This window comes from Phoenix dactylifera, chromosome 5 (genome assembly GCF_051530095.1).
Source record: "Phoenix dactylifera cultivar Ajwa chromosome 5, Ajwa_hap1_PhDact_Kaust_v1.1, whole genome shotgun sequence".
Lineage (NCBI taxonomy): Eukaryota > Viridiplantae > Streptophyta > Magnoliopsida > Arecales > Arecaceae > Phoenix > Phoenix dactylifera.
Window position 1 is genome coordinate 34,846,880 of NC_143194.1, and position 20,374 is coordinate 34,867,253.

Below are 20,374 nucleotides of genomic sequence, written 5' to 3' on the forward strand. Positions count from 1 at the left end.
TCGGATGAGCTACCGATGTAAAAAAAAAAAAAAAATCCACACTGTACCTAGAATTATATCTAGAATTTAACAAGCATATCACATCAGAATCCAAGAAATTCTTCCATAATAAATTGATATCCGATCAAACTATCGCGATTAAATGCATGCACAAACGCGGGCCTGTCTCGAACCTTCCAAATTACATGCACCGTTCAAGAAATCGCCGATAAATGCAGGCTAGGGATTGGGGCAAGAACTCAAAGCCTCGGCTCCGACCGGAGATCCAGAAGCCAGAACAGCCCGATGCCGTCAAGATACGGGCGCAGGCACGGTCGGAGCCCACCGGAGAGGATCCTGCGGAGGCCCTCAGCAGCGCCATGGTGGTCGTAGGCTTGTTCCATGCCACTCGTACCTGAAAGATCCCACCACGGAAGCGGGAGTCCCAGTTTCCGCGTCGCCAGCCCAACGGTGAGATGAATCCGGTGGAAACCGGAAGGGGAGGAAAGAGGAAGTGCGGCGAATCGGGAACGACGGGATGCGGTGGAAGAAGAGGTGGGAGAGGTCGTGCCTCCCGATGCGGCGGCCCTACAGCGAGGAAGAAGAGGAGCCCGTAGACACCGGGCGGCGAATCCTCTTAAAACCTTCTGAAGGAAGGTGTGCATTATGGGAGGAAGGTCGGCCGGCCAGGCGACCCAAAACGACGCCGGACGAAAGATTCATTATTTTTACATTTTTTTATTTGTTTTTTATTTTTTTATAGCACAAAGGTAATTAAATCAATGAAGCAAAATTAAGATCTCATTGGAATGATTTTTTGAGCCTGGGCAAATAATTTTGGTACGTTTGATTCATCATAAAAAAAAAAAAAAAAGGTTATTCTAGATTGGTTTATATTTGGTTGAATATAAATAATATCTATTATATTTTTAATAAAAAGTAGTTTTGGAGATAAAAAAACATTTTAATTTTTAATCGATGGAAAAATAGTCTTTTCATATTTTTTATATTTTTTTATAAAATATATGAATATTATTTTTTTTATTTTTTTTGAAAATTTTAATCAAGCAAGAAGTTTTTTTTATTTTTTATTGACTATATTTTTTCTCTTCTTTTCATCGGACAAACGAGTCTTTAATGATCTATTTGTAAGATTTGAGTACTTGTTGTTGCTAAGTACGGCTAGGATTGTTATTTATATATAAATTTTTTTTAAAAAACGACACTCTTTTTATCAAACGTCTGGAATCATCTCAAGAGTTAAAAGTAAAATGTGTTACCATCCATAAAAGAAAAAGTTTTGAGCCGCTGTGATTGCGTTGCCTGTCAAGAAGATGAAGATCGTCTCACATTTCTTAGTTACAACAATTCATTGATTTATATGAAAAATTCAATGTAAACTCCACCCATAGTTATAGCATTGATTTTAGCAGGCCATAGAGCATGAACGGGAACACATTCATGAAAATCATCGATTTTCTTCGCATGCATGGCATGCGAAGCATGTAACTCATTAGAGAGATGAAACACTTGGTGGATGATTCTGATCCTACCACTAAAAATATATAGAATATGTCTTCTCTGCGCCCTACTTTTTGTTCTATATACTTCTCTTAGTTATACATGTTAAATCATATTAGAGAATAGAGTTGGAGGAGTAAACCTTCAACCTAGTGACCTGGATTCTATTTAACAGTGCAAGCTCAAGGAGCAAATGTAGGATAAGCCTCGTAAAGCAGGCAACTAACACTTAAAAATTCATTTAGACAATTACATCCAACAAAAAGGAATATAAATAGATCATAGTAACAAGCTTAGTAGCATTCATAATGACAACAGATCGTGTAGCTAAATCTAAATCTATCCTGATAATAACAATGGGTAGAGAAAGAGAGAGAGAGGTAACCGATTCCATTGTTGGAGATCTTAACTCCTATTCCTGTTGTTGGAACCTAATTTTCTAAGCTAAATAAGGCCCATGGCAAGCCAGGAGCATTAAGGTCACCAAAGCCATGAGGGTACCAAAAGATGGAATGATCCATGAGACTGCCGCGCTTGGACGTGGGGATAGTGAAGGGGCAGCAATGGATGGTGACGAGTGCTGGCCCTTCACTTCAATCATCAATCTCTGGCCCTTTTTGCAGTGGTCGAGATCACCGCTCGCAAAGTAGTAGAATTCAGGTTTGTCGAGAAGAAAAACAGTGTGTCCATCCTTAAACATCGAACCATGACCGGTCTCATTGCAATGGTAGTAGCCTCTTTTATCCACTTTGACAACAGAATCGTTCTTGTACTCGAACACTGGATGTAGAAAGAGAAGTCATGTTGTTATGAAGTAAACAAAAGAATCCAAGTAAAAGATAAGGTGAATTCCATGAGACCATTTATCGTTACTTCGTCTGTGTGCATGTGTGTGTAACAGTTAAGATGTTAGCATGTTGATAAGATTTTCATAAAAATCTCAATTTTATGCAGATAAAGCAACCAAAACAGTTGTGTCATAACAGTTCACTAGATCAATGATTACCATCTTTGTAACATTATGAGCATTTCAGTCCATTTTTACTAGGGGGAACATTATTCATGTGCTAAAGAGAAGCACTCTGAAGAGTATGAAACTGAAGAACCAATGGCTAGAAGAATGGCAAAGCACTGACCTATTGAGTCTCCGACATGGAATGTGAACTTGCTTGCCCAGATCTTATATACGTCGGTGTTGTTCGCATCGGGCAGATGCCAGCCCTCGGCGTCGCCAACATTGTATTGATTTGAGGCTCCGGCGAGGAAGTTCACGGTGGCCATGGTGATGATGATGCACAAAAAGCGGATGGATGAAGCCATCTCTTCTTGAATTCCTTTGGTCGAGGGATGAAAAGCTCCAGCCTTGTGAGGGAACGAAAGTGAGGGATTTGAGAGAGAGAGAGAGAGAAAGAGGAAAAGAAAAAAAGAGGTTATACGTGGTAGGAAGTAACCGTTACGGTGTAGTTTCAGTCGCCGTGCAAGTGGAGAACGTGGTGTCAGTTAAAATGGTTTCAGGAACGGTTATAAACGGACGAGATAGTGCGGTCAAGGAGAATATGGATTGAGGGATTTTCTGTGAATCGAACAAAAATTTTTTGTTTGTTTTAAAGTTTTTTTTGCATGCATTTTCTTCTAAAAATTTAAATTTATCTAAATATCCTCTTAAAAATTTTATTTATTTCTATACCCTTATAAAATACTGTTTTTGTATAAATACCCCTAATATAACGATCTTCACCGTCAATAAAAATCATATTTATTTTGATTAAAAGGAAATATAATTTCGAAATTACTTTTTTTCCGATCGCGATTATCTTATAAATATTTTTTTTGTACACCGTTAATTTTTTTAATGACATTAGATGGTATGGGTACATATATAAAAACAAGTGTAAAATAGCAAAACAAGTATTTTACTAGAGTATACATGCAAATATCAATTTTGAAAAGGTATTCATGCAAAATTCGCGATATTTAAGAAGTTATTCATGAAAAAACTCTTGTTTTAATTGATTTTTTTCTTCCTTGATGAATCAATAGATGTACTTGAAATTTTATGAAGGGCACTTCTCTTTTGATATTTTATGAACTTGTACTCCTATAGATGGCTCTCTCTAAAAGAGCAAGTGCTTATGTGAAGTCTCCAGCCATGTTACGTGGCCACCACAATTCCTAAGCAAGCCAAGTTCATCTAAATATGCGAACCAAGCTGAGGCCCGCCCCAATGATAAGGCTGCTCTGTTACAATCTGGAGGTTACTAAAATAGCCACTCTACAACAATGTAGGAGTCTTGTATAATGGACTGTTATTTTTTTTTTTTATGTCATCCAATATGAAACAAGAAGAAGAGGAGTTTTGCCAATGATGCACTTGGTTTAAATAACTCAAGCATCCAGTGATCATAAAGCTTGAGCAGCCATTGACGTACAACATACAAGAGCAATTATATTAAACCTAAATTCTATCCAGAACCTTGTTTACGCGAGAGGTGCAGAAGTTAAATCGGCCTGTTAGAAACAAGAATTTTAAAAAGGGGGATAAAAAAAATAAAAAGCAAATCGGGTTACTGCTTTTACTTGAGTTTGGAAGCTCTCCGATTCCACCAAGCACCAACCTACAAATCCGACAGAAAATTCTGTTAAACCTAAATCAAATCAGGAAGTGGCAATTATGAAACTAACCAATGACTCGGGCTACTACTCTTCCGATGCTTAAAATTTCGTCCAAAGTAATAACCCATAAAAATGTAGAAAAATAGGGAAGAGTTACTTAAGACTGCACTGTTGCTTCCTCCCAAGACATTGTTTGCCCCATCCAAACCTATAACAAGAGTCAATACCCCTTCTTCAATATGATCAACAAACTCAAGCCAAAACAAAGCAAAAGCAACAGAAACTTTAGATGACTCTCTACAGCTTAATGAAAGGAATTTGATCTCAGGAAAAGGGGGAAAAGAGAAAAAAAAGAAAAGGAAAATGCATGATTAATTTCTAAATATATGCACAGAAATTTTAGCCTAAAGTAGACCTCCTTGCAAGAGATATGCAGGCCCTTTCTTCCCGACAAGAAAATGTAGTCCATTCCTCATTCACTTTGCGTTAAGATTTTATATCTTCCTAAATGAATGATTACAAGCATACCAACCTCATCGATCAATCTTACATTTTCTCATGATTTAGAAACCCAAGGCCACACAAAGATCCAATTTATCCATGTCTGGAGATAGCTTAAAGCACTGCCAGATAATTTGATCGATCTGCAGGCTAACATCACTGACAAACTGTACAATTTCAAACCAAGTATCGGCCCATAAAAGATTTGTAAAGCGCCTATTTTGAATGTTTTCCTTCAAATAATCATATCGTTGAACCATAGAAGTCTTGAGGAAGAGTAATCTTAAAAAAGGAGACCACAATCCTATAAGAGAAAAGGAGATCACAAGTTGAGTAACTGAAAGTTACCGATTTACAAAGTACAATCTCCCACTCTGGCTACATAGCATTAAAAGAATTTATGCATACAGAGGTTTTCTTTTAAATAATAATAACAAAATGAGACTGGCAGATCAGCTACTCATCCACAAGCCTTGGCCTTTATCACTTGAGAATGGGAAAAGTACTTGATTCAATTCAGTATGCATATACTTGATGAGAAATTGATGAAACACCTGAGAATGCAGTTCTAATTCTAGCAATCAGACTAGAAGAGTAACCAGGAGGAGGAAGCAAGCTCAAAGGACAACTCTAGCATGTTTGGCTAGCAGAAATTGTTTGAAAAGCAAATAAGAAGCTAAGTTCAGGATAAATGGAGCAGATATTATCTGAGTTCTCTCTCAGAACCAGCCTGTTTTGTCAGCACAGAAGGGTAACAACAGTTCACGCAAAAAAAGAAAAAATGGAGAGACAGGGGAAGGGTGTGCTGGATATCCATCCTACACAATCAAAGGTGTTGAAGGCTAAACAGGATAAAGCAGGAAAAAGGCTCAAATGATTTTACCAACTTGTACCAAAGAGATGTCTCAAAGTCATCTTGATGACTGCCTTCAATGTTCTGCAAAACAAGATGCTATTTGATCCCTCACATTAGTATATCAGAATCAATTTGCTGAAGATTTGGAAAAAGCTGCTTCAAAGTAGTAAAATAATTTGGAGAGCTAGCCTGCAAAACAAGGTGAACCAGGAGAATGCATTTTAATACCAGTGCCTTGAATTGAATCAAACATCCAGATAATTATGGATTCATGATGGTCATAACAGTAATTAATACAACTACGAATTCAAAAATTCCATGGCCTGCATACATCTTCAACAAATATTTTGATTGTAAATAACAGTTCTCATGTCAATAGGAACTTTCCTGGAGTTCCCTGAAATCTTAAACAACTTCATGGCAGCTTTACATAAAACATGAGAGAATTTGTCCCTAACTGCGCATCAACCATTCCTACTTTTAGCATCAAGTAGGTACCAAAGCAAGTGATATCTGTGGGGTTCCATACACTGTTTTGTTCCATACAAGTTGCATGGTAATCATGTTGCAGCATCCAAGAACTGAGCTCAGAAGCACCAGACTAAAACTAGCCTGGAAGCTATGGAAAGGGGTTAATGGGATAAAACTAAAAAACTCTTGTTTGGAACGCTCATGTGCGGAAAAACTCCAAATTCATGTCTCATTCTAGCCTAGGGAGGCAGAGATGGAAATAGGCCCAGTATGTTCAGTTATTTCTTATCTGCTATTGGTGTCCTTTTCACTTTTTCATTTCTAAGTAATCATGGAGCTTTCAACTTTTTTTCCAACTTACTCCTTTCCTTTCTTTTGTCATATTTCTTCTCTCACCATTGCCTTAAAAATCTGATATATGAGACATGCACATACGGAACACCAATAGAAAGCGCAGGGTGACTCAAAGAACATATTTCTTGGCACCCCTCTCCTAAGCATAAGCACTTGGGGAGTAGAATCCAAGTTCAAATCAGAAAGGTGGCACTCCCAGCAAATTCCTCATACATGCCATAATTTTGAAGGACATTTGAGAACTCTAACAGTCAACTTGATGCTAAAGATCAACTCATCTATATTACTAGGCAACAATATTGTTACATACCTGGTTAAGACTTAAGCCTAATGCATCTCTAATACCTAGGTATTTTTGGTGTATTGGTCAGGGTCATAACATTTGGTATCAGAGTCAGTGCCATGTCCAGAATTCGAGTCATGGAAGGGTGACCTATGGAAGGGGCAACCCGAGGGGTCTTTTTTTTTCTGCAGAAGAGGGGGGGGGGGGGGGGTTGAGCTGTGGGGCTAGAGTACAGCCAACATAAGGGCTACTTGATTATCTTAGAGTGAAAGCTGTAACATAGAAAAGAGAAACCTACCACCAGAGCAGCCAAAGACGTTAGTTGTGGAGCATGGCGGCCTGTTATGTACCTGGTTAAGACCCTAGGCCTAATGCACCTCTAATGTCTTGGCATTTTTCATGGAATGGCTAGGTTTGTAATAGATACCCTACCTCAACAAGTTATTGACTAGTAATGAGGTCGCACAATGAAGACTGCAACTGACTTTTTGACAGAAACCAACCTGGTCTGTAACAGGTCAGGCCTGAATTCACATCATGCTCCCCTGAACAAATGAACTGCCCAACCAATATGTCACAATCTCAGGTAAGGTGCATCTGTTCACATATGTTGGATGGATAGAAGCTAGAAACTTCACTACGGCGTAGAAAGAGACAAGAATGTCAAGAAATTTTCAAAGGAAAAAAAACCCTCCATACTAGTCAATCACCTTAATGGAAAATCAATATCAAGAAAATTCAATGTGCCTAAAAGAACAATGACGGTTCCAGGTAAAGTGAAAAGAACCATACACAGGGATTATGCTCCAGATATATGGTTGTAAGCTTCTCCCTTGAACCAGACACAGGTACTTCTATGCCCTCCAATGATGCTATTTGGTTGTCATTAAGCCATAAGTCTTCTAAGCTGCATATTGCAATGATGAATGCAATGAGAGACAAGTGACAATTAATGAAATATTAGGGAAAAGAGCATTACCAAACCTTGTCAAGTTCTCAATATCATTGATAGCAGTAAGTTTGTTTGATGAAACATCCAAGATACGCAAATTTACTAAGGTGGCTAAACCTTCCATTTTCTGAATTCCATTGTGGCTCAGATACAGTTCTTCTAGTGCTATACATTCCTTCAAAGAAGTAAGATAAAATCATTATTTAATAAAGAGCAAAATCGTGAAAGCAACAAAGAGCATAGACTAAAAAATTTCATACTTGAAACCCTGTCATGGATGTCAATCGGTTGCTCTGCAAACTTATTTTTCTGATACACTTCAGACCACACAAGTTCACCATCCTGATACGATTTCTTCCCAGCCACAACTCTTGCAAATTTTTCAATGTCTGCAAGTTCTCCATTACCTGAAATGAAATTCAAACTGATAAGTAAAAAAAAATAAGTTTAGTTACAATTTAGAGTTTAGTGTGGGTTTCACTACAGAATGAAGTAACAAAAATCATGGCAAGGCTTCAAAAAGCTTTGTCATAACCAAGGTCAAGCATGCCTTTTCCATTAGTCAAATGCCTTTGGAGAAGCCGTATAGGTAATAACTTACCCGCAATCTGTTTGAACCAAGTTCAAGAATTCGGAGTGCATCCAAGTGCTCGAGTTCCTCCATCTTGGTCACTTCATTCTTTGAAACATAAAGTTCTTCTAGTGTGTTTGAGATCTTGGACAAACCATTCAATGAAGATATCTCATTGAATGAGACATCAAATACAAGGAGAGTCTTGAAAATGCTAACATCAGGTATTTCTCTGAGCTTGTTGTCCCTGAGTACCAGTTCCTGCAGAATAGAACATTTTACAGGTAATAAAATACAGCAGTAATAACTTGCATTCTCAACGTGCGAAAACCCAATAATTTTATAGTGTACTCCATGTGCAAAAGAGGTGATCAGTCTTCTCAAGTTGTCCTAGCAATACTCAAGACAGGAGTTTGCTGCCAGAACTTCAGGACCTTGTAAGCTTCTGCTACTTAATGTTTCCTTTGCTTGCTCTAATTCATAAATGCTTTGCAACTTTTGGTTTTAATGAAAGACTCTCCATGATGAATAATTTACGGATGCATGCATTGCTACTATCATAAGTTACAATTATAAAATTTTTAATCAAAGTATATAAGAAATTTATGCTTTCCGTATGTTTTATCATTATAAAAGTTGGACACTTTTTCACCTACTGCTATGTCATTGCCACATATTTATCCTATTTTTCATTAGTTGCGATATTTACAAGAAGGTACATCATAAAACTGATATTTCAAAAAAAGATCCATGCGTGAATCCATACAAGTCCTTCATTTCAATATAACTTCAAAGTTAAGCAAATGAAAATAGCGACAAGCTATTCGTCGCCATGCAAGCTAACCTTCCCAACTTGCAGTTTCAGACTGGTTTACGAAAATGATTGTCTGGACCAAACACTACAGAAGAGATATATCTTAAGACTAACTAGTATTTGCAAGCACTTAGTTCCTTCCCTGCTACTTGTAACAGCCATATGAACATTAACAAACTTATTGATTAATTCTGAGCTCTGAGCGGCATAACACCATGCTAAGAATCATCATTTTTTTCAAGGTTAAGAATGTCATAGAGTCAATCAACTTAACAATGTTGTCCAGGCCATGGAGATTGTAACATGTGGTTGTTAATTTGCAAACCTTTTCCCCAGATTTTATTAATGGCCTTAGGTCAACGGTGCTTACATCAGGATCAGAAAGGAAATTGAGCACACAAATCCAAACTATCGAATTGAGATTGTCATCAGTGTGATGAATGATAGGGATAACAATAGCATAATTCAGGTTGAAATTTACATTGGCTTGCATTAAAATCATAGTTGAAATCCGCAACCGGACACAGTTTAAGATCACTCTCACGTTTGGGTCTTGAGTGCTAAAAATAATAAGGCGGTGAATTCAACGAATATGCGACAATATGGTTACTAAAGTATGAACAATAAAGTAACTACAGCTACCTGTCACGACAAAATAACCGATCGGTCCTCTTTTGTTGTTTCTGGCTAATTAAAAATAAATAAATAAATCTTTTCATAACAAAATCACAAGAGAATGCAGATTTTTTTTCAGGAATATCAAAAAGAGAACATGACTCTTTTTTTTGTTGTTGGGTGGGGGCGGTGCTTACACGTAATCCAGAGATGGTATTCCACTGGGAGATGGGCGCGACGCCCTCATCATCAAAGAGGTTTTGGCGCAAGGAAAGCTTCCTGAGATGCGAGAGGAGACCGATCCGCGGGTCCAACTTGGTGAGCCTATTGGCCGTAAGATCCAACTCTACGAGGCTCTCCGGGATATCGACCTCGCCGAGATCGTGAAGCTGGAAGCTCGTCAGATCGAGGCAGCTGAGCTCCGACTCGTCCTCCACCCTCCCTTCCCCTCCGTTCCCGTCTTCCTCCATCGCGCGTTGCGGCAGTAGGGAGACCAAGAACCGGATCCAAACCCTCAATTGACAAGAAAACGAAAGGGAGGGGATAGTTATAAGGCGAAGAATAAAAGAAACCTCACTTTCTATTTCGGGATTTGTATAATAAAAATAAGTTCTCCGGGGGGTTCCGTGAATCGCTGGCGGGAGCAGAGAGACGACGACGGGGTGCTAAACGAAAGAAACGCACCGAGGGAGGACTACCAAAAGGAAAAGGAGAAGCGCGGCCCGAGAGGCGACGATGGGCGACTCTTTCCACCGGCCGGAGAAACGATATGTGAACCGGGTCCACTGGACCAGTACAAACCCCCTCATTTCAGCTCCAGTAAAGGCGGAGGGTTAGGGGGCGATAATTCCACCCAAGTTGTCCGGGTTCGAAACGCACGGGCGTCGATTAAATTAGGGGACCGGATGCCCCACGCTCGGCTGGCTTGTTGGCGGTTATGCTTTCCTTCCACTTGTACCAAGGTGGCACTGGGGTGACGTACCCACACGTGAGGCGGTGAACCCAGTGGGGTGAGCCCACGGGTCGGGGAAGGCACGCGAAACCTGCGACCTGTATCGAACATTCTCTAGTGAAAGGGGGGCTCAGTAATGGGGCTGCTACGCGGGTGGGCTGGTCCCTCCCCCTCCCCTCCTATTTTTGATAAAAAAAAAAAAAGACGGAGGGTAACGTGGCGAGCGAGTACTGGACTGGAGTTATGGTTCCAATCCGCCGGTCGGGGCAACCCAATTCGCGCACAACAAAAGGAAATGTCTCAAACCCGCTGAAGACGGGATTTAAACCCAATCTGCCGCAATCAGCAAATGACCTCACCAGCTCATCAGCTCGGATGTTGTTCAACATTTGCATTTGATGGTGCTCGATACGTACAATCAGAGGGTATTGATGAATTTGATCATATGAGAAAGAACTGATGGCTGTGATTTTATAAGTCTGTTATATTAAATTAGCGGGCATGTAAACATCTTTTTAAGATGGATGATTGACTTCGGATCAAGCTGTACACCGAGGCTCGCCTAGTTTGCATTGTGGTAATCAGGAAGAGATTTACACGTACATCGATAGAGTGTCAACTAGTGTACATGGTAAATAGAGATATCAACTACACCGATATCTCCTTTCGCCCTGGATTTTGAACAATTTTCCACTCACAGAGTCACAGACTAATAAAAAGAGGATAGTTCGCAATTTTAGAAGTATTCAGTCCATACTCCAGATTTCAGATCATGATGAAGGATGGAGGCCTATATACCATGGCTCAACAAGTGAACATTATAACACTACACAGATGAGAACTACCGTTGCATCACTCTAGGTGCCAAGCAAAATAGAAATATCAACTCACCCAGATCTCCTTTTGTTTTTCCACTCAAAAGTACACCCAGATTTGAACTATTTTTCGAACAACTATATTTTAACAAAATGAAGGATATCTGCAATTTTATAAGCATTGGCTACAGATCATACATCAGATTTTATTGGTGTTGGAACCAAAACAGACTCTATAGGGTGCAACCATAGTTATATAGATTAATGCTCTGGCGAAACATTTTAATAATTCTGATGATACATAACAGACAGAAGAAATATGATGGTACAAAATTCTTGATGCATCTCCAGCGGCAGCAACTGATCTGAAACTGGCAACAGAAGTTCACTCATCTGATGATCGAACACAGCAAGAGATGAAACTGTCCAAATTTGAGTGGGTATTGGTTGAGCTGCCTATTTCTGCAAGCTTGTAGGCAGAGAACTATGATTTAATCTGAGATAGAACTGATCAGACAGTTCAAAAGCAAAGCTCTCATATGTCCTGATTTATATGCTGAACATCAAGTCCACAACTTTGGACACAACCGACTTCGTAGGGGAAGCAATGGCTCTTGTACGGTGCTCGCTATCATTGGTGGTGGTGATGCTGCCATTCTGTAGGTGATAAGGACGAGAGGGAGGACCTGACAAGCCCCTGGCAGCAGAGCTCATCCCAGCTGTAGACTGTGAGGGCAAGGAAACCATGAAGCCCCCATGATAGTTGCTGTTTAGACTCTCATTCAGATACTGGCGCTGCTGAGGATCCATGGCCTTCACCCCAATAATGAGAATGCTATTTAACTGCACACCGTTCTTTGCAATAGCCTTTTGGGCATCATATCGGCTCTGCAAAATACACAACAAAACAAGGCAAAGAGTGTCAGTCTGGAAATTCTTGCTACCTGCAGCATTTATCTTTATGAAAGCCCCTTGGATTTTTGACATCAAAAAAGCAGAATACAAAATAAAAAGGTTTAGATGACATTACATGTTATAGGAACTCTATATGATCACTGTCTATAGAAGCATGCAACCAGCAATGTTGCATGATTCCCGCACATATGGTGCATATCTAGCAAAATAGTGTAAAAGGCACTAATGATAAGACAACCATCTGATCAGAATCGAGTGGAACAGCCTGTAAGTATTTTACACCTCCTATTGCTCCTCTGCAACTGTGTTCCTGGCACAGGTGGACCTTGTCTCTTAGACTATTTGACATCTTATATTTTTTTTCAGTTAACTAGCTTGAACAGGACCAGATATATCATCAAAACAATTCAGAGAAAGCTCCAATATTTCGTTATAATGAAAGACTGTGTCATGGGAACAATGGACAAGTCTCCAACCGGTTCATTAAAAGATCAAGGTAGCACTCTCCTGACTCAAGTCAACAAAAGCTATATATGAAATCAGCTATAAGCAGAACGTGTCAACAAAGGCTATATACGAACTCAGCTATAAGCAGTCTTCTTCTCCCCCTTTTTATTTGTGTGTGTGTGAGAGAGAGAGAAAGGGAGGGAGCTTTCATCAAAAAGAGAAAGGAAGAAAAGGAGACCTTGGTGCATAACCTCATAATACTCATGATGATGGAACAGGGGCAGCCCAATACATTTGGGGGCCTAAGGCGAATCTAATGAATGAGGCTTTTTTTTTAATAATAAAAATTTTTAATAAGTCTAAAATACTTAAAAAATGATATGGAAATAGATAGCTATCAAGTACACTATTTCAACAAAGATACATGAATCTAACAAAGATAGACAAGAAGCCTTTTTAATTTAATAAAATTTTTGAATGGAAGCACAGAAAAGTAATTATCCTAAAAGAAAGACCATGAAACTGATTAAATAACTGAGATAATGCTTGGCAATACTGTTTACCATGTCAAGCAAGAGCAGAATAGGAAAAGGTCATCCCATGGCACTTCATGGTCATGGTAAAGAAAAGAATTTGTCCAGAAAGGAACCTCTCTATAAGAGAAAGTAGGGGCATTATGGGAAATTCACTCCATCTAATTAATAAAAGTCCCATCCCACCATCTCCCCTTCAAGTGAGTACCCAAGCAGCAACTGCAACATCACAGCACAGCAGCCATTCAACCCCCTCCCTCCTTTTCTCTCTCTACCACCCAAGAGGGGAGAAGAAACCGAGAGGAGAAAATTAAAAGAATCTCCACCCTCCAAGTCCATTTCCAATCCCCCTTTCTTCCTGATGGCCTAGCTGGATCAGGAGTAATGTGAGGGAAGGAAAACCAAGACCAAAACCAAAAAAGAGAAGGGATGAAAGATAAGAGTGGCTTCAGGCATGTGTGAAGCCAACCAAATCCCTCCCCTCTCTCTCTCTCTCTCCACCCAAAACAAAACTACTGTCCCCAACTTCCCAAATTGCTCCTCTGCAGGCCAGGAAACTCTCCACCTCCCTTCCATCAAGGGGGAAGACTCGGAGCCAGCTCCTGTTCCCGTTTTATATGGGGTCTTTGCTTCCTTTTGGTCACGGTCAGACGCAAGGAACTTCTCTCTCTCTCTCTCTCTCTCTCTCTCTCTCTCAATCTCTTTGCTCCCTTCGCCTTCCCAGAGGCCTTCCATTGGCCTGAGGCCTTAGGCGACCGAGGCCGCCTCGGTCGCCTAAGGCTCGGGCCGGCCCTGTGATGGAATACTCTTGAACCAGGTAGGTAGGAGCATTTGAGAAGTCTATAATATAGCAGGCTTGAATATGATATGTATTTACTTATTCCAATTGTTCTCATATATAGGCAGCAAATGAACTAACCTGTTCGTCAACAGCTCAGGCCCAGCTAGTTAACCAGCTCTTCCACATTGTTTCAGAAAATGAGGGGGAGAAAAACCATAGACCCAGGCTTGACTTAAGAATCAGCTCATTCGAGTACCTTATGAGCTATGTTTGAGCAGTTACAGCTGAGCTTGACTAGGGCCCAAGCCAAACATGACATCCTGTTGACATGGCTGAACTAAACCTACAGTCAGGCTCAGCTTGCTTGCAGACATACTGACGTTATATAAACTTTTTCATTCTTCCAAACTCTTCACCTCAGTGATATAAGAGAACACTTTGACAGAGTACTCAGTTACATGAGTGCTGATTCATGAAAAGTACTTTGAATTTGTTATATGTGTTGCAGTTAGCTAGTCACTATGGATTAATTTTCAAGGATATAGATATGTAGAGTAAGCAACTTTTATCATTTCTAGGCTGTTGTCAGTAGTTCCTTAAATCACCATATTTTTGTGAACTTGGAAGGTTTATGTTGGTTTATGTAAATAAAAATTTAAGTTTACTGTATGTTGGATGGGATTCAATTTGAGGAAACCAAGAAATCACAGAGAACATGCAGTATAAAATTTCAACTCACGATAACATTTTCATATTTCATGGCTCTTCTTCTTCCACTCATAATATAATCTCCCTTTAATTTACTATATTTCTTTTACAATCTAACCATCCTTGAAACGTCTTAATTTGGGTTTCTATCATTTTTCAGTTCTATATGCAACAGAAAAACAGATCTCCATAAAAAACTCAAAGTGCAACCCTTATTTATAATTATAATTATATATGATATACTACTACCAGAAATAAAGAATACCTGATACAAAATATGCATCCAGTTAGCAACCCTTGGACCAGGTATGTGTTTCAATATTGCTCCGCATTTCTTGAATTCTCGCAATACCAGGTTTGTATCACCAGGTGAAAATCTGTATAGAAAGAATAAAGAGCGGTTTACGCTTACAGTACAAATTAACTAAATCAACTTACATTGTATGTCATGTAAGAAAGAATTTTAAATAAATGTTAAGAGGATAACAAGACATGAAGAAGATACCAACAAGACAAGACAACAAACTAAAGTGTATCAAAACATGGAGGACCTAAAAGAAGGATGCAAGTAAGCTTCTCAACTGATATATCTATCACTTTGTGTTCTTCAAGACACAATTATTTTATATATAACTCCTACATATTAAATGCAACACTCCACCAAACTATGATAATACATCAAAACACATAAAAACAACTGAACAACTAACTTTCAGATGAAGTTACTGCAAGAACACCACAAGCAACAGTAAAAGGTATAAATACAAAATTATAGTAGCACGAATATTATAATCACTCAGCTAAAACATGATGGCATGTCTAATACCACGTCTAACCCCCCCCCCCCCCACCTGGTTCATTGATAGAGGACCAAGGCCCCATAAATTCCAACATATGATCCTAAAATGAAAATGGGATAGTCCTAAATCAAATAGTATTAAGTTCAAATAAACAGCCATGTATCCAGTGATACCCATAGGTTGCTAAATAAGGATGGCAAAAATTATAGAAGAAACACACTTAACAAGAAACAACAAAAACCTTCAAACATTCAATTCAAATGATTGAAGAGGATTTGAAAAGAAGGCAAGACTAGCAAGGTGTTATAACTAGATATATCATCGATGCAGATATAAAAAGTAATGAGAAAAGGATAGTACAGCTATTTATTAAAATCTTCAAAAGGAAAAAAACAATTGGAGAAGAATGTTATGCTTGGAAAAGGGGAGGAGGTGGCAATGCACCATCCAAACCAAATATCATGATATAAACTTATCTCCCACCATATAAGTTACATAGGAGGGGGTAAGGACCTAAATTGTAAAAGAGAATATCTATGTAAGAATTTGGCTTTATGCCAACAAGGGTGACTATAGATGTTGTTTCAATAATAGGCATTCAGTCTAAACATTTAGAAAGAAAGTATCGGCATATGATCATTATTAACTGGGAGAAAGCACACATGTACTGCAAAAAGAAAGCTAGTGAGCATTAAGCATTGAGGAAGTAATGTGCCCAAAAGAGTTCAGTTGGAATCATTATGAAATCTTTGACAAGCAGTTGCCATCATCAGATGTAATTATCAGGACAAAATAAGTTATAGATGGCAATTAGATTACAGCAACCTTGGCCATTTGTCACTTTAAAATGATGATTGATGTTTGCGAAAGTTATTTGCACATGACTAAGTGAATTGTTTATAGGACACCAGAGTCTTAAGACAGATTTATGGTGGAAATCTTTAAAATTAAGAGCATAAATATCTGTAAAATTGGAGTGAAGCATAAAGACTATTCAATCAGAATTGATGGTTAGAGAGATACGAGGTTTGATAATTTGGTTACCATCACAAATTAGTTCAACAATATAAATAGGGGAACGGGCAAAAACTTAGGGTGCTGTGTGATCAATATGTGGCTTTCATGCTTAAAGAGGAAAATCTAAAAGACAACAATACAGGTGGAAACGTGAAATAATTCTTAATACTGAGCTATTAAGAAGGTTCAAGCACATAGAATGAGTGTTGAAATGATGAGAAACTTGAGCTCAATGTGTAGTAAAATAACTATAAGGAATAGTGCATGAAATAAGTACATTAAAAGAAGCAACGGAGTTGCACCAATTGAGATCAAAGACAAGTTACACTGACTAAGATGGCATAGATGCCTGGAGTAAAGATACATGCAAGTCGTGGTGGGTGGAGTTGTAGAATTTGTGATACAACTTCCCAAAAGAGGTTATGATTAAGGAAAATTTAAATGAATGATGTGAAAATTGATCTGGAGTTGACTATCTCAGGGGAGGATGCTGCTCTACTTCCGATGAAGCATATAGACATGCCATATGAAATCACCTGGGATAATGCTTGTTTGCGATGGTTATAAATCAATAGAAGCATTATATTATTTTGATATCTTCACATTCAACATCGCATAGATATGGATGTAAATGATCCTCCAGTATAAGTTCTATCAGAACAATTTGATCCATTCATGTCAACACGGTTCGTGTTGCCTATGTTAGAGAGTGAGATCAAAATGATGGAAATGTTTTTGGATTTCATTCATTTGAACTTTCAAATTCAAGCAGAAGATTCAAATCAGAGATACACTTAAACGAATGTAATGACGGATCTTATAGCTTTGTTTAAGATACAGCGGCATTCAAAGAAATTCCTTCATAAAGATCCAAATGAAAAAACATACTCAGGCAGACAAGAGTGACAGGCTTATACCCTTATTCAAGCTGTAGGTGGCATAAGCAGAAATCCCCTCACCTTCATGAAACAAAATGAAAACCCTTCACGATGCGATCTTAGATAGAATCACCCCAAGACTCAGGTAAAAATATCATTTTTCCAACATTATATAAAGCATTAGTTAAATCTAGACATCAAGCAACCTAGACTAAAGCTATCATTATGCCGATCAGGTTGTAAGATCACCTAAGGTTCGAAAATTAAACCTTGTTCTTGTTTGCTTTTTCATGAGATTCATCAGAGGGTCCTCTATGATGATTTACTGTGATCAAAGATAAAAAAAACTAATATACTACGATTCTAAGGGAGTAGGCAATCCTGCCAATTGACCGACACGTCTTCTTGGACAGTAGCTCGACAAAGCAATTTAAGAGCTGGATTTAGAAACACACCACCATCACAATTAGAACAAGATGTTTCAACCCTAATTAATGGCGTGTAAATCCACGATTTGTTCAAAAAAACAGACCCACATACTATGACTAGCAAGATTTCATATAATTTAAAATCCAAGAGGTTCACAAAATACAAACTTTAAGAATGTACAGACCGCAACAGCGGGTAATCAAGGCATCTGGGAGACAATATGGGTCGTACTGATATCAATCTCTAGCAAAAGAATCACTAAAATTTACAGAGAGAAGCATATACGCCCAAATTTAAAATTTTGTTGCGGAAATAACATATAGCAAAAGAAGGTAAGTATAAAGAACCACGACAGAATTAGCCATACCCGTAAACCGTCACCCACTCTTCCTCATCACGCCCTCCAACGGGCAAGTTATTCCTCTGCAACTCTGGCCTCGCCACCTCCCTTGGCGGCGGCAGGGTGATCAACGGCCCCGGATGGATCACACCATCAACCGGCGAGCCCTTCCCCTTGTCATCGAGCTCCCCACCACCGCCGCCCTTGGCAGGAGACCGCCAGCTCGAGCTCCCAGGGCTCTGCTGCTGAAAAACGTGCAACCCCCCACCGACCGCCCCCGAATTGCTCGCCTCGGCCCGGTTCTTGAGAGGGGAAGGGGAGGAGAGGTAGCCGAGGGCGGGGGGCGGGGTTCGGGCTTCTATCTTGAGCTCCGGGGAGGCAGGGAGGTCGGCGAGGCCGGGCTCTGGGGAGAAATTGACACGGTCCTCGAGGGTGAAGACAGGGGGCGGCGGGGGGTCGGAAGAGCCGAAATTCTCCCGCCAGAGGGCGGAGACGGCAGCGGCCTGACCGGGCGTCGCGAAGCGTCCGCCGGCGGCGCCGCCGCGGTGTGTGGAGACGGGGGAGGCGAGGTCTCGGAAGAAGAGGGATTGCCTCTCGGTTTTAGGGCTTCTCTGAAGCGTGGTCCTCATTCTCTGAGGAACGATCGGAGGAGCGATCTCTACGAAAGGAGGAAGAAGTGAAGAACCCTTAAACCCTAGAGCGAGCGAGAGCAGACTAAAAACGGGAAATTTGTAGAGATTTAAACCACGTTATACTCACCTAATTGTACAAGCTAGCTTCGTTGTAACGCCGTTACGGGATGCACGAATCTAGTAATTATTAACATTTTATAGGGCTTGTATGTAAAAATTGTTTGAACTATTATCGGCAGGTGATTTGACGAAAACTTTTGAAGTAACTTACTACTTAATTACAGAAAACCCCTCAAACCGCTACTGTCACGGGGCCACAAGCTCGTAACTCACATGGCTCGTACGTGAATTTATCTGTTAATACGTTCTAAGGGGGCTATGTGGAAAAAATGTTCATAATTAGTTTGAAGTAATAATCAGCAATTCGCCGACATTGCCTTGACTCATTAAAACTATTTTTGCATATAACCTTTTCCGTTGATAAATTTATAATGCTTTTAAAAATAAATAGAAGGGTCATCCTCCAGAAATTGTCCAAAATATCCTAGAACTTATTATTTTTTCTTAATAATCCTTATAAGCTTCTACTCCTTTATTTTTCTAATATGAAATGCTCTTCTTTTTAACTAATCCTAAAATCCGTGCCATCCAAAAAATGAATAGCTTCTAGGAAGCATCTTGTTCTGGTTAGCAGCTAGCTTAAGCAAGTGAAAGATTTGGATTGTTTTTTGTATGTACATTGGGCAGTGAAGCTTGATTCTTATTGTTGCCCAATCCCCCAACAACTTAAGCCAAGGATAGAGCTCACTAGCAGGGATCATGATTTTGGATGAATAGTACTCTTTTATATTTATCATCCTTCGTTATGATTATTTCGTTCTAATGATATTTAATTGGAAGCTAGTATCTTATTTTCAAGAGAGTAAATTTAAGGTTATCTCGACTATTTTAGTATTACAGAACTAAACAATTAAAAATAAAATTTGTCGTACTGGTTGGTACTGTTGTGTATCAACCATGCAGCACTGCATTGGTATACTGTAAGAGAATGTGCCGACACTCAATATGCTGAACTAATTCTTTTATTGGATGTGTCAACACTGCAATAGAATGGTACTGGTATAGAATCTGATATTTCGAACTACAAACGAATTGCAACAATTCTAGTTACAATCATAGATATTATTGCATCTAATTGAATTTTCTAGCAACCGAGCAATCTATAATTGCAGTTGAATTTCTTCTCATTAGCTATCATTTTTAAGTTTGCTGAGGAAATTTTAAGGTGCATCATGGATGGATCAATCAAAAAAAATAATGCAGGTTAAATTTTCCATTTGAAGCCAACCACCCCCGTTGCTTTGGTGGCTGGGCCTTTTCTTCCTCGACAGAGAATTCAAGGATGGTAACTTTATTTTTCTTAGAAGTTTTTCCATTTGAAGGAATCAACCATTGTTGGCTGCCAAAAACTTTAATTCTTCTAGTCAAGTTACATTTGTTGCTTGTTGTAGATGTGTCTGTGTTGCTTGAAGGATATACATCTTCTAATGCTACACATCCATTTGTTGTTTTAGTTGCCACAAACCAATCACCATGA

At 39.2% G+C, this 20,374-nt stretch overlaps 3 protein-coding genes across 4 annotated transcripts; all 3 read right to left on the reverse strand.

Annotated features, from left to right (window-relative positions):
- Window positions 1–1,697: 1,697 nt before the first annotated feature.
- LOC103708504 (early nodulin-like protein 17) lies at window positions 1,698–4,801 on the reverse strand. The gene is made up of 5 exons (XM_008793465.4): window positions 4,664–4,801; window positions 4,271–4,321; window positions 4,078–4,115; window positions 2,637–2,862; window positions 1,698–2,280 (listed from the first exon to the last, which is right to left on the reverse strand). Exons 1-5 carry the CDS (start codon window positions 4,671–4,673, stop codon window positions 1,940–1,942), a joined length of 666 nt encoding a protein of 221 aa, XP_008791687.3. The 5' UTR covers window positions 4,674–4,801; the 3' UTR covers window positions 1,698–1,939.
- Window positions 4,802–4,816: 15 nt separating this feature from the next.
- LOC103708490 (protein phosphatase 1 regulatory inhibitor subunit PPP1R7 homolog) lies at window positions 4,817–10,314 on the reverse strand. 2 transcript variants are annotated; one of them, XR_015987445.2, is made up of 6 exons: window positions 9,728–10,266; window positions 8,132–8,362; window positions 7,791–7,937; window positions 7,558–7,705; window positions 7,371–7,485; window positions 4,817–5,659 (listed from the first exon to the last, which is right to left on the reverse strand). XR_015987445.2 is itself a non-coding variant. In XM_008793435.5 (6 exons), exons 1-6 carry the CDS (start codon window positions 9,998–10,000, stop codon window positions 5,579–5,581), a joined length of 990 nt encoding a protein of 329 aa, XP_008791657.2. In that variant the 5' UTR covers window positions 10,001–10,314; the 3' UTR covers window positions 4,817–5,578. The 2 variants fall into 2 exon arrangements, 1 of the variants encoding a protein (XP_008791657.2); XM_008793435.5 differs by having other exon boundaries at window positions 7,563–7,705; window positions 9,728–10,314.
- A 151-nt stretch (window positions 10,315–10,465) lies between these two features.
- On the reverse strand, window positions 10,466–18,892 carry LOC103708481 (mitotic phosphoprotein N' end (MPPN) family protein). The gene is made up of 3 exons (XM_008793424.5): window positions 18,173–18,892; window positions 14,947–15,058; window positions 10,466–12,185 (listed from the first exon to the last, which is right to left on the reverse strand). The coding sequence occupies exons 1-3, from the start codon at window positions 18,772–18,774 to the stop codon at window positions 11,847–11,849; spliced, it is 1,053 nt and encodes a 350-aa protein (XP_008791646.3). The 5' UTR covers window positions 18,775–18,892; the 3' UTR covers window positions 10,466–11,846.
- Between the last annotated feature and the right edge of the window lie 1,482 nt (window positions 18,893–20,374).